At 45.7% G+C, this 13,275-nt stretch overlaps 1 protein-coding gene across 1 annotated transcript in view; it reads left to right on the forward strand.

The window, feature by feature from the left end:
- The window catches only part of LOC149441232 (uncharacterized), a 151,390-nt gene extending 138,527 nt beyond the window's left edge, over positions 1 to 12,863 (forward strand). Inside the window, exons 6-7 of the mRNA XM_089657608.1 lie at positions 7,893 to 8,034; positions 11,255 to 12,863. Coding sequence (XP_089513734.1) covers positions 7,893 to 8,034; positions 11,255 to 12,390 — 1,278 coding nt within the window. The 3' untranslated portion in view covers positions 12,391 to 12,863. The remainder of the gene's footprint in view (positions 1 to 7,892; positions 8,035 to 11,254) is intronic.
- The last annotated feature ends 412 nt before the right edge of the window (positions 12,864 to 13,275 follow it).

A 13,275-nucleotide genomic window follows, 5' to 3' on the forward strand; every position in this document is an offset into this window, starting at 1 on the left:
CTCCCACTACCCAAAATCCAGCTGTACGTAAAGCTCCTTCAGTGAACAAACGTCCCTGATGTTTAGTCTTCTCATGGTAGTGTTGCACAAGTAAAGATGCAATGTGATTGCTTGGAAGTATTATGGGATTACATTCTTTACTCTCGAACTTTGCATTTGAAATACGTCCCCCAACTCTCAACAGTCCATTAGCATCTATGAAGGGGTCAAGCCTCTTGAGGGAACTGTCTTTAGGAACACTCTTTTGATTTTGGATGAGTTCAAATTCTTGAGTATAAACCTCTTGTTGGATACAACGGATGATAACGTCTCTGGCCTGTGTGAGCTCATCCACTGTATGGGCCTTGTGACAGTAATGCCAACCTTTGCAGTGATCTGATCCTGTAGGTGTGGCTCTAAAGGATCTGGCTACGTGGATCAAGCCGGCTATAGCTCTGTTCAGTGATTTCCACATAGAAAACTTGTTGAATCGTTTGGATCCAAGCTCTTTGTGAGAAACTCTTGTGGTGAGTACAGAAATATGAGGACGAATCTCTGCATCAGCATTTGGTTCTAATAGCTGAAATGAGTATTTCTCCAGGGTGTCAAGTACAGGTTTGTAGAGGAATGGTGGCCCTGTGAACCACGTAGTATCTTTAAGGTGAGCTGCTGGAACAGCTCTTTTAGCATGGTCTGCTGGGTTGAGGTCAGTTGGTACATAGCACCACTGGGTAGGCTGTGTTGACCTCCTAATTCTTTGAACTCTGTTATGAACATAGACATAGAATCTCCTTGTCTCATTGTAAATGTAGCCCAATACTACTTTGCTGTCTGTATGAAACATTGTACTAACAAGTTTTATATCTATTTCTGACACAATGAGATCTGCCAGCTCTACTGCCAGAACAGCGGCACAAAGTTCCAGTCTTGGTATGGTAATCTCAGGGCTTGGTGCCAGTTTTGCCTTGCCCATTACAAAGCCAATTTGGACTTGACCTTTAATGTTTATAGTTTTAAGGTAAGCGACTGCAGCGATTGCTTTTACCGAAGCATCACAAAATATGCACAGCTGCCTAGACTGAACTTCTGCAGGGGAGAAGTGGGCATATGGCCTATAGATATGTAAGTTAGATAATGCCTGTAGAGAGTTTCTCCATGCTATCCATAGTGCTTCTTTCTCTGAGGGAAGTGGCGAATCCCAATCACACGTATCTGTGGTTAACTCTCTGAGCAGAGTCTTACCTTGAATGATCACAGGAGCTGCAAATCCAAGTGGATCATATAGACTGTTAATGGTAGATAACACTCCATGTCGTGTGAAAGGCTTTTGCTCTTGGTCGACCTGAAAGGTAAAGGTGTCAGATTTGAGGTCCCAGCTGAGCCCTAGGCTGCGCTGCATGGGTATCGGGTCTGTCGCTAAGTCTAGATCTTTCAAATCACTGGCATGATCTTGAGTAGAGAAGGCTTCCATAACAACTTTGCTGTTTGAAGCTATCTTATGAAGTCTGAGGTTTGAACAGGAAAGCATACTCTGGGTCCTTTTGAGTAGACTGATTGCAGCCTCTGGTGAGGGAAGCGACTTTAAGCCATCATCTACATAGAAGTCTCTTTCAACAAACTTCTTAACGTCTTTCCCATAGTCTTTTTCACCTTCTTGAGCAGAGAGTCTGAGTCCATAAATAGCGACAGCTGGAGATGGGCTGTTGCCAAAAACATGCACCTTCATGCGATATTCTATGATGTCTTGAGTAGGGTCATTGTCCTTGAACCAAAGAAATCTCAAGAAGTTCCTGTGCTCTTCTTTTACTAGGAAACAATAGAACATTTGTTGTATGTCGGCAACTATAGCGATGGGTTCTTTACGGAATCTGATGAGGACACCGAGAAGTGTGTTATTGAGGTCTGGTCCTGTCAAAAGGACATCATTGAGAGAGACTCCCTCATACTGTGAACTGGAGTCAAATACCACTCGGATTCGTCCTGGCTTCTTAGGGTGGTAAACGCCGAAGATTGGTAGATACCAGCATTCTTCTTTTTCTTTTAGGGGTGGAGCTACTTCTGCATGATTGTTCTCAAACATCTTTTTCATGAATAAGAAGAAATGTTCCATCATCTCTGGTCTTTTCTGAAAGTTGCGTCTAAGTGAACAGAAGCGTTTTAAGGCCTGATACCTGTTGTTGGGAAGATGACGTCTCTGTGTTTTGAAAGGTAGTGGTGCAACCCAGGTGTTTGTTTTATCCTTGAAGAATCCTTGTTCCATTATGCCCAAGAAGGCCTCATCTTCAATAGAGGGAGCTATCTTGTGGTCTTCCTTTGTCCTCTGGAACACCGTGCACCCCAAGTGATCTTGGTCTTCACTGCAAGAGTGGTTCTCGGTTTCTGTAAAGTCAGGATATAGCACACTTGCCGGCTTCTCTCTTAGAAGGAATCTGTTAGGACAAGGCTGAAAGAGGGATGGACGTCCATTCTCCAAGGTATTTGTGTAAAGAGAATTCACTGTGGTTGGCTTGTGAACATTTCCTAGGCAAACATCACCTATGATGACCCACCCCAGGTCAAGCTTCTGAGCATATGGAGAACTATGAGGACCATTTATTTGTTTTCTTACCTTGTGGACTCTTATGATATCTCTCCCAAGGAGAAGTACTATTTGGGCCTTTGGGTCGAGTGCAGGTATGAGATGCGCTATGGTCTTTAAATGTTCATGATGTAATGCTGCCTCAGGTGTAGGAATCTCTTCTCTATTGTTTGGGATCTGATTGCATTCAATCAAGGTAGGTAGTTGCAGGGATGCTTCACTATTTATGGATTCGACTTGGAAACCAGTAGCTCTTCTGCCTTTTTCTTCACTCACACCAGCGCAAGTTTTAAGTGAATATGAAGAGCAGTGTCCTTTAATACTGAAGATATCAAAGAAGGCTGAGTTTGCAAGAGATCTATTGCTTTGGTCATCAAGGATGGCATACAACCTTACCGCTTTCTCTTTATGACCGATGGGGTAAACTGTAACAAGACAAATCTTGGAGCAAGATTTGTTACTAAGACCTTCTCCACAGACTTGGGTGCACTGGGGTGTCACTTCAGGAGGTACTGTGTCTCCCTCCTCCCCGCCGTGCTCTACAGCCTGGTCTGGGGGTGTGAGAGTCCATGGGGCTGGCCCAGGGTGTAAAGCTGTATTGTGCACTTCACTGTTGCATTCCGAGCATTTGATGTTCGCTGTGCTGTCCTTTGCAAGATGAGAGGTTGAGGCACAACACCTGTAGCAAATGTGGTTTTCCTTGAGGAAAGTTCTGCGATCCCTGAGAAGTTTTCCTCTAAATCCTCTGCATTTCAACAATGAGTGTGGTTTCTTATGTAGAGGACATTCTCTGCATGGGTCCTTTGTGGAGATCGTCTCAGACTCTGTAGTACTGTAGGTTTTGTTTGAGGAGTCTTTAAGAGACACACTGGTTTTGTGTACTGCAACCGGTGTACCTTTCATGTTACGAAGTGAGATAGGTTTACCTGATTTGGGGTAAGCGGTGTCAAACATCGAGAAGTTAAAGCTGGGATCATTCCTAGTTTTTGCTTGTTGGTGCACGAAGTCCATAAAGAAAGAGAATGGAGGGAACGAGACATCGTACTGTTGCTTGTACCTGGAGCCTTGAGCAATCCACTTCTCTTGCAGGTTGTACGGTAATTTTTGTGCCAGACCTTGTAAGTCTCCTTCAGTTTTGGCAACTTGTAGCTCTGTTAACAGATCACTCAGTTCTCTTAGCTTCTGGGAATCTTTGTTTTGGATCTTAGGGAAATCCTCAATTCTTTTGAAAAGTGCGTTCTCTATCACTTCTGGTGAGCCGTAACACTCCTCAAGTCTCTCCCATATCATGTTTAACCCTCTGATTGGGTAGTTAATATTAATGTCTCTAATCCGCCTTGCATGCTCTGTCGACTCATTTCCTAGCCACTTGACAAGAAGATCTATTTCTTCACATGCAGACAGATCCAGATCTCTGATATTATTCCTGAATGATGATCGCCATGACCTATAGCTTTCAGGTCTGTCATTAAACTTGGAGAGTCCCTTGGTTATTAACTCACGTCGGGCAAAGAATTTTAGAAAATCTGACATACCTGTATCTCTGTTTGACAGATTGTTGCTGTAATAGGCACCATCTACTTGTTCTTCTTTAAAGGGTTTGACCATACTGCGATCATTTGTGGGTTTGAATGCAGGTTGCATTGAGGGTTGATGTCCTATGGAACCGTCGACTTGTTCCATGCAGGGTCTTTGGTTAACTGAGGTCGCTTGTTGTATGACTGGAGTCTGTTGGAGCTCCTTAGCAGGGGTTGATGTCGCTCTTGGACCTGGATTTAGGCCGTCTTCTGACTTAGCATGTTGCAGTACGTAATCTGAAGTGCGTTGCGAGTTATTGTGAAGACTGGGTTCGGGCTTACTTATGTAGCTGAGTCTATCGCTTGTGAAGTTTGCTGCTTCCTCTAAAGCCTCTGCTTCTGCTACAGCAGCTGCAGCTTCTTTTTCCACAGTTAGCTTTTCTAGAGCTGCTTCCGTGCATGCTTTCTCTATTTTTAATTGTCTTTCTTGTTCGGCAAATGTCGCGCGGGTTTTGGCGGCCTCGGCCTTCGCGCGGGCAATGGCGACGGTGGAGCTGCTCAAAGATCTCCCTGAGCCTCTGGAGTTAACTGAGATGCAAGACCTTGTCTCGAACTGTCCGGATTCCCTTGCTGACATGATGATGCTGTGAACGGGTTAGCACACTTGCAACCGCTGCGGGTGGCGATGCTGCGTAGTTCCTCCTATCCAGCTTGTAAGAAGCCGTCGTTTCACTGCAGTCAGGACTTCAGGAGTCGCAGTCCTCGTATCCAGCTTGTAAGAAGCCGTCGTTTCACTGCAGTCAGGACTTCAGGAGTCGCAGTCCTCGTATCCAGCTTGTAAGAAGCCGTCGTTTCACTGTTCTGTCCTCCTTATGTGTGAAGGTACATAGCTTGACAGACAGCTAAACCTTTCTCGGCAATGAGTTGACAAAGAAGCAACGTCCAACTTTGTCTTTATTGCAAAGATATAAGAGGTGAAACTGAGGAACAGAAAATAAGGCGCTTAGTAACACTGTCTGCCATGTGACAAAGCATATTATACATTACAGTAAGGCAATGCACATATAAACACATGTAAGACATGTAGGTTACATAAAACACAGATGCATAAGATATAGACATGTGTGTAGACGTACCGACGATGCTATTGTGAACCTGAATGTGAGGGCTGGATCCTACCAGCATACCACAGGAATGGAGTCTGTGATGAGGAAATGGCTGCTATGAGCAGGGCTGATGATGTAATCAGAGTTAATAGGCTACAAGCTATGGAAGCTGAAATGGGTCAAACTTCTACTGTGAAAAGATGCAGTGTATACAAACAGCCACTAGATGGAGCAGTTACACAATGAACAGAGAATTACAAACTGATAAGGCATACTAATAATGGCTAATTAACAAAGAACAAATTGCTAAAGGCATGACAATAAGGATCTACAGTCCATACACACCCAGCACAAGGCCGGGGTCACACTACCAGATGCTTCTCGGGGCTGCAGTTCCTCTGAGCTCCACAAGGTGGTGATCTCACTTCTACCCAGACAGGAAGTCTCTATGGAAGACAGACAGGAAGTGATGTCAGTTACAGACAGGAAGTGATGTCAGGTACAGACAGGATGTGATGTCAGGTACACTCAGGACGTTCTAGGGAAAGGTGAGTCAGGAGGAAGTAGAGAGGAGACATTCCTGGATCTGGCAGCAGAGGAGGTAATACGTAGATGAACCCCTTCAGGGGGAGGAGTTGATGATAATATATTTGCTCCCAAAGCTGGCCTACATGGTTCAGTTTTATCGTTCAGCCAGCGGGATGACCATAAAAACTGAAGTGATTCCCCCATCCACACATTGGAGGTGGATGGGGGAATCCTCCCCGCTGCACTCTTGTATTCTGACAATGGGGGGACTCCTCCACTCTCAGAATACACGGATCAGCACTGAAGCTATTGGCTGCAGCCGCTGGGGGAGTGGCTTTTATCCGGCAGTGGCCACACATGGATGGAAATGTGAGCGATCCCTGCTGAACCAGCTGAATTTCCATGGATCTATGGTCACCTTCAGTGACTTCCTCCCCTCCCCCTCATCTCCTTCATGATGGAAGTCATGCTGAGATCATCTCCCATTGGCTGAGCAATATTCTCATTTGTCTCTCAGCTCCTTCTTGCTATTCCTCGTCCTGCCTGTTGTTTCCTTGGATTGATTTTCTGTGTAGTGACCCCGGCTTGGTCTCTTGGATGCGCTCGTCTGTTGCTTGCCCTGACCTTTCTCCTGATTCCTGGATCTCCTCCTCATCTCTCCTCCATATCCTCTTACACAGCTTTTCTCCACACCTGCAGTGACCCTGGGGGGAGGCAACTTGGCACCAGCACGCCGCCAAATCCATCCCCACCATTAGGGGCTCTGGAGACAATTGTCTGCTATTTACACTCCGTTCCTCCGCACGTCACCTGATCACATGACAGCTTACTTCCACAGATTCCGGACAGATTTCTGGATGGTAAAGGTCAAAGTTCACTCTTCAGTTTAGGAGAGGTAGGACGCACCCAGGAACAAGGATTTGGTTTGCATGGGAGCTTCATATAGAGGACCCCTCAAATCTCCCCATCCAAATGTCCCTCCATCCAGAGTCTATATGTCCTATGACATCACACTGACCTCACAGCTCCTCCTCCCAATGTCTCTCCATCCAGAGTCAGAGAATCCTATGACATCACACTGACCTCACAGCTCCTCCCCCCAATGTCCCTCCATCCAGAGTCTATATGTCATAGGATTCTCTGACTCTGGATGAAGGGACATTAGGAGGAGGAGCTCTGAGGTCAGTGTGATGTCATAGGACATATAGATTAACCAAAATTATTGGTAGTTGTGATTTATACACAGCATGTTTGTTACAATGAATGTTTTATTATATCTTTCAGAGTGGAATCCTCGGGGATGATAATATTGATGGTAAAGAAGAGTATAAAGAGGAGGATGAGGAGTATGGAGTGATGGAGGAGTTTTCAGAAGGACACAAGGATATGATGGAGCCACCTAATACCAGAAACCCACCAGAGAGATGTCCCCATCCTCTGTTTTCCCGGGATTCCACACAGGAAGGTCACACCATCCCTCACCATCATCAGGTAGATGAGGAACAATCACTGATAGTATCATTAGGATCTGTACATTATCTGCATTGTTACCATTGATGTCATTTTTATTATATATTCAGAGTGGAAACCTGAGAGATCCTAAAGTTGAGGCTAAAGAAGAGATAAAAGAGGAGGAGGATGAGGATGGGGGGATGGAGGAGTCAGAGCTTCTAAAAGAACACAAAGATCTGTACCAGGACACCATGGTGGAGTCATCCAGCTACAGGAACCCACCAGAGAGATGTCCCCATCCTCTGCATTCCCGGGATTCCACACAGGAAGGTCACACCATCCCTCACCATCATCAGGTAGATGATTGACAACTGAAGTTCTGCTTTATAACAGTTTTGTTTGTTACAATAATTTATTTATTTCAGAGTGGAATCCTCGGGGATGATAATATTGTTGTTAAGGAAGAATTTATAGAGGAGGATGAGGAGTATGGAGTGATGCAGAAGTCCTCAGAAGGGCACAAGGATATGATGGAGCCACCTAATACCAGGAACCCACCAGAGAGATGTCCCCGTCCTCTGTATTCCCGGGATTCCACACAGGAAGGTCACACCATCCCTCACCATTACAAGGTTGGTGGGATGGAGCATCTAGAGCATGGACTTGTGGAGACAATTTGTGTATTTTTCATGTTAGTTTATATTTTACAGATATTATTTTCTCTTATTTTAGGGTGAAGATTTAATAGATATAAAAGTTGAGGTGAAAGCAGAAGAAGAAGAGGCGTATGTGAGGGATGATCAGCAGTCTATGGAGGAGGATGGAATAACGGGGACATTTATAGAGGAGGACACTCCTACAGAGATCAGCACAGGTGGGTCATGAACACTAAATCCATTCCTCCACCCATACTGCTCACTGATTGGTCCAGAGTAGGGCGGGGACTGGGTGATATCAGCCTGTAATCCCCTGGTCACTTTCCTGAGCTGTGTTCCCCGTCCTGTATTCCTGGATTTCTCTCGGATAATCTTCCTTCTCTGTGCTGCAGACACAATTTATGTCTCTAGACTGGATTTATGGAGGTTCTGGGGTTCAGCTAAATATTAATTCATTGACTCTGCTAAACGTAGACACCTGTCAGATCCTGGACTTGAACCCAGAACCTCTACTGTGTCTGGTAGAAACTCTTCTCACTGAGCTACCTGATATAATGGACGGCACTCTGCTTATCCATTGCTGTGTTTTCGGCTGAACCTTGAACTCTTTGCTCCTCCCATGAACTTCCTGATTTAAGCCATGTCTCTGCACTTCCTGTTTGGCAGATTTTTGTGCCTTCTCCATCCAATATCTTGCCCTTGTCTTTCCTGCTACCGTCTGTAGCTTTGCTATTGACCTTTGGCTTGTTCCTGGGCTATGATTCTGCTTCATCCCAACCACTTGTTTCTGACCCTTGGCTTGTTTATTGACTACTACTACTGTGACCTGGTACTAACACGCAGCAAAACCCATACCCACCATCTGGAGCTCTGGTGATACTGGTTAGTGCTTAGACCCCGCACCTCAGGTGAGCCCATGTCATCTGTCAGGGTGACCTGCCTGTATACCTATCCTGTTGGTTGGTCTTCTGCTGTAACTACTGGTCTCTGAGCCTGACCTCTGACCGGCACCGGAAAATCTGACCCAAACATGGAGGCCGCTATAGCAAATACCGTGGCTCCTTTCAGGCACCAACTTTCAGAAGTGCAAGAGTTCGGTGTTACCTACCAAGAAAAATGTTCTGGAAAGTGTGGTAAAGGGGCAACCGGAGGAAATCCATGCTCTGCAAAGACGATTGCCGGACTTATGTTCCCGCGATGTTGCTAACACAGGCGTGCCTCTGTCAGTCAAGTTCAATGGAGACCGACGCCATTACAGAGGTTTCCTTAACCAATGTCACATTTTTTTCCAGATGCAACCTGCTGCATTTAATTCTGAGAAATAGAAAGTATTGTTTGTTGTAAACCTCCTGACTGAGGAAGCCCTAGCTTGGGCCTCCCCCCATATAGGACAAGACCGCATTGAACCAGGTCTTTGAGGATCCCAACCGCTGTACTACTGCTGAAGCAAAGCTGCATAGTTTACTGCAGGGTAGGCGCTCTGTTTCTGAGTACACAGCTGAATTCTGATGATTGATCTCAGATACCACCTGGAACCCAGCAGCACAAAAGAATCCCATTAATCGTTGAAATTCTGGAAAGACTCCGCTCTGCCAAAGTCTTTACAAAACCTGACTTACGGGGGGCATATAACCTTGTATACATTCATCAAGGAGACAAATGGAAAGCCACCTTTACAACCAGATATGGGCACTTCGAGTCCCTAGTTATTCCTTTTGGCCTATGCAACGCTCCCGCGACTTTTCAGCACTTCATCAATGATGTGTTTTGACATCTGTTGGACCAGTTTGTTATTGTATATCTGGATGATATTCTCATCCTTTCCGATAACTTGGAGGATCATCTCAAGCGTGTCTGCACTGTATTCGAAAGATTAAGGAAGAACCGACTTCAAACTGGAGAAATGTGAGTTTGAACAAACCCAGATCCAGGTCTTGGGATTTATTATCTCTTCAGAAGGAGTGAGCATGGATCCCGAGAAGATCAAGGCAGTGGTGGATTGTCCTGTACCTGGAAACGTGAAGGAAATACAATTTGTTGGATTTGCCAACTTACAGGAAATTCATAAGAAACATCTCTAAGGTAATCGCACCAATTACACAGCTGACAGAAAGGAGTGCCCTTTGTATGGTCACCTGAGGCACACACTGCTTTTAGTAAGCTAAAGTTTATTTTTCATTTCTACACCAATATTGGAACATCCTGATCCTGAACTACTCTCTTAATATCTCTCACCTTGACTATTGTAACTCCCTCCTCATTGGCCTACCTCATCGCAGGCTATCCCCTCTTCAGTCTATCATGAATGCTGCTGCCAGACTCATCCACCTTACTAACCATTCTGTATCAGCCACCCCTCTCTGCCAATCCCTCCACTGGCCTCCACTCAGTGTCCTCCACCCCTCTCTGCCAATCCCTCCACTGGCCTCCATTCAGTGTCCTCCACCCCTCTCTGCCAATCCCTCCACTGTCCTCCACTCAGTGTCCTCCACTCCTCTCTGCCAATCCCTCCACTGGCCTCCATTCAGTGTCCTCCACCCCTCTCTGCCAATCCCTCCACTGGCCTCCATTCAGTGTCCTCCACCCCCCCTCTGCCAATCCCTCCACTGGCTTCCATTCAGTGTCCTCCACCCCTCCCTGCCAATCCCTCCACTGGCCTCCATTCAGTGTCCTCACCCCTCTCTGCCAATCCCTCCACTGGCCTCCATTCAGTGTCCTCCACCCCTCCCTGCCAATCCCTCCACTGGCCTCCATTCAGTGTCCTCACCCCTCTCTGCCAATCCCTCCACTGGCCTCCATTCAGTGTCCTCCACCCCTCTCTGCCAATCCCTCCACTGGATTCCCATTGCTCAACGAATAAAAGTCAAAATATTAACAGTAACATATAAAGCCATTTATAACTCTGCCCCAAATTACATCACCGATCTTGTCTCCAAATATCACCCAAACCGTCCTCTCTGCTTCTCCCATGACCTTCTGCTCCTCCTGCTGGAGGAGTCAATACCCCAATGACGGTGGTCTTCAGGATCAGTCCAGTCTTCATCTTGGTTGTTCTCCCCCCATCCTCACTCTCTGACCTCTGGTGGGGCTCAGCCCCGCTGTTCTTCATGACTAAATCATGGACTAAATAAGGAAGTGCAGTACTTCTTGTGTTGGGAAGATGGTGATGAGTGATAGAGGGGGTGGGGACCCTCGTCCTATAATCCCCTCATCACTGTCCCTCCTATAAAAGACAGTTCTGGTTGTTTCCTCACTCTCTGACTAAGGTCCACGAATAAAGAAATGACCTGGTAGGAGATCAGAGGAGCCATTTCCTAGTTCCCTTGAGGGTGGAATTGTAAGCTCCTCAGATACCAAGCTGCCTGATGTGGGCGGAGTCCTGGTTTGGGGGAACCAATCAGCTCCTGTCTAGTAATCCTCTTTGTCTTTGTATTTTAGTCCATGGCCGGGAGATGAGGAAAACCTCCGAGGATTGTCTCACTTTGTCTCCAGACTGGAAAGTAGAAGATGAGGACATCACACAGTATAGTCCAGGAGAAAACCCGGCACCCTCCAATGTCCATCCGGCACCACCCAGTGTAGATGGACCATCGGATTCCTCGTATCCTGAGGAACCTCAGACTGTGCGGGACCGGGCCGGCCTTCCAACAGGGAAGAGGTTCTCCTGTACTGAGTGCGGGAAAAGTTTCCGTTTTAAATATGATCTCAAGGTGCATAACAGAATTCACACAGGAGAGAAGCCGTATTCCTGTCCTGAGTGTGGGAAATGTTTTTCACAGAAGTCCCATCTTTGTAGACATCAGAGATCTCACACGGGAGAAAAGCCGTATTCTTGTCCGGAGTGTGGGAAATGTTTTTCACGTAGGTCCTATCTTCAAATACATCAGAAGTTTCACAGAGGTGAGAAACCACATTCCTGTCCTGAGTGTGGGAAATGTTTTTCACAAAAGTCTAATCTTTACAAACATCAGAGATCTCACAAGATCAATAAGCCATATACCTGCCCTGAGTGTGGAAAATGTTTTTTAAAGATCTCCCATCTTTCCACACATCAGAGATCTCACGCTGGCAAGAAGCTTTATTCCTGTCCCGAGTGTAGGAAATGTTTTGAACAAAAATCAGAACTTGTTACACATCAGAGGAGTCACATGGGGGAGAAGCCATATGTCTGTTCTGAGTGCGGGAAGTGTTTTCGTGTTCACTCCAAACTTAAGGTGCATAAAAGATCTCACACGGGGGAGAAGCCGTATTCCTGTCCTGAGTGTGGGAAATGTTTTTCACAGAAGTCCAATCTTAACATACATCAGAGATCCCACACAGGGGAGAAGCCATTTTCCTGTTCTGAGTGCGAGAAATGTTTTTCAGATAAGTCCAGCCTTAAAAATCATCAGAGACTACACACAGGTGAAATGCCGTATTCCTGTCCTAGGTGTGGGAAAGGTTTTCTACGAAAATCGGAACTTGTCACACATCTAATGTATCACACAGGGCAAAAGCCATATTCCTGTTCCAAGTGTGGAAAATGTTTTGTACGAAAAACGGTACTTGTCAAACATCAAAGGTCTCATGTATAAATACTGTATTCCTGTCCTGAGTGCGGGAAATGTTTTTCAGATAAGTCCAGTTTTTACAGACATCAGAGATCTCAAATGGGATCTCATAGAGATCTCAAATGTTTTTTCAGACAAGTTCCATCTTTACAAACATCAGAGATCTCACACGGGGAGAAGCCACCTTCCTGTCCTGAGTGAGGGAAATGTTCCTCACTGAAGTCCTGTCTTCCTGTACATCAGGGGTCCCACACAACCCTGGAGGTGTATTAGTACCTTGAGTGCGGGAAATGTCTTCTAGATGAATGTTGCTGGACATCCCAGGAGATCAGAGGTCACCAAAGACATGGATGAAGTGTGGGACCGGGTCGGCCATTGATGGTAGGAGAAGAATAAAAATGGAGTCCTGCTCTGTGATTGGCTGAGTACATTTTGTGGTGGAAGATTTTGTAACCATTTAGGGGGTCTAAAAAAAATAAATCGAGGAACAAAAGTAACCAACATTCTGGCTGTTTTTATTTTCTATGAACATTGCCTCCATCTAGTGGCCATAATGTCATTTTCTATAAATAGCCCCCTTACCTTACTTGGTCAGACACGGCTTCATCCTCATCCCTGAGATCACACTCCGACACGCATGAGTACTGTAGACTCTGCAGCACACAAGTCAATGACACCAACTATTGATGTAACATGGAAAATACCACACTTGGCCTTTAGATGGCGCTAAGTATAATAGCAATTAGCGCCATCTAGTGGCACATGTGTTATTTTCCATATTAAATCATGGAAAACATTCAAGAAGCGGATCTAATAACATCCATTTTCCCCCCATTCACACAGGAGGAATGGACATGCACTTTCACCAGGTGAATGGTTCTACACATTCTTTATGAATAGACCCCCAAA

Source organism: Staurois parvus, unplaced genomic scaffold (assembly GCF_062004578.1).
Source record: "Staurois parvus isolate SC_StPar_1 unplaced genomic scaffold, SC_StPar_1.0 ptg001011l, whole genome shotgun sequence".
Lineage (NCBI taxonomy): Eukaryota > Metazoa > Chordata > Amphibia > Anura > Ranidae > Staurois > Staurois parvus.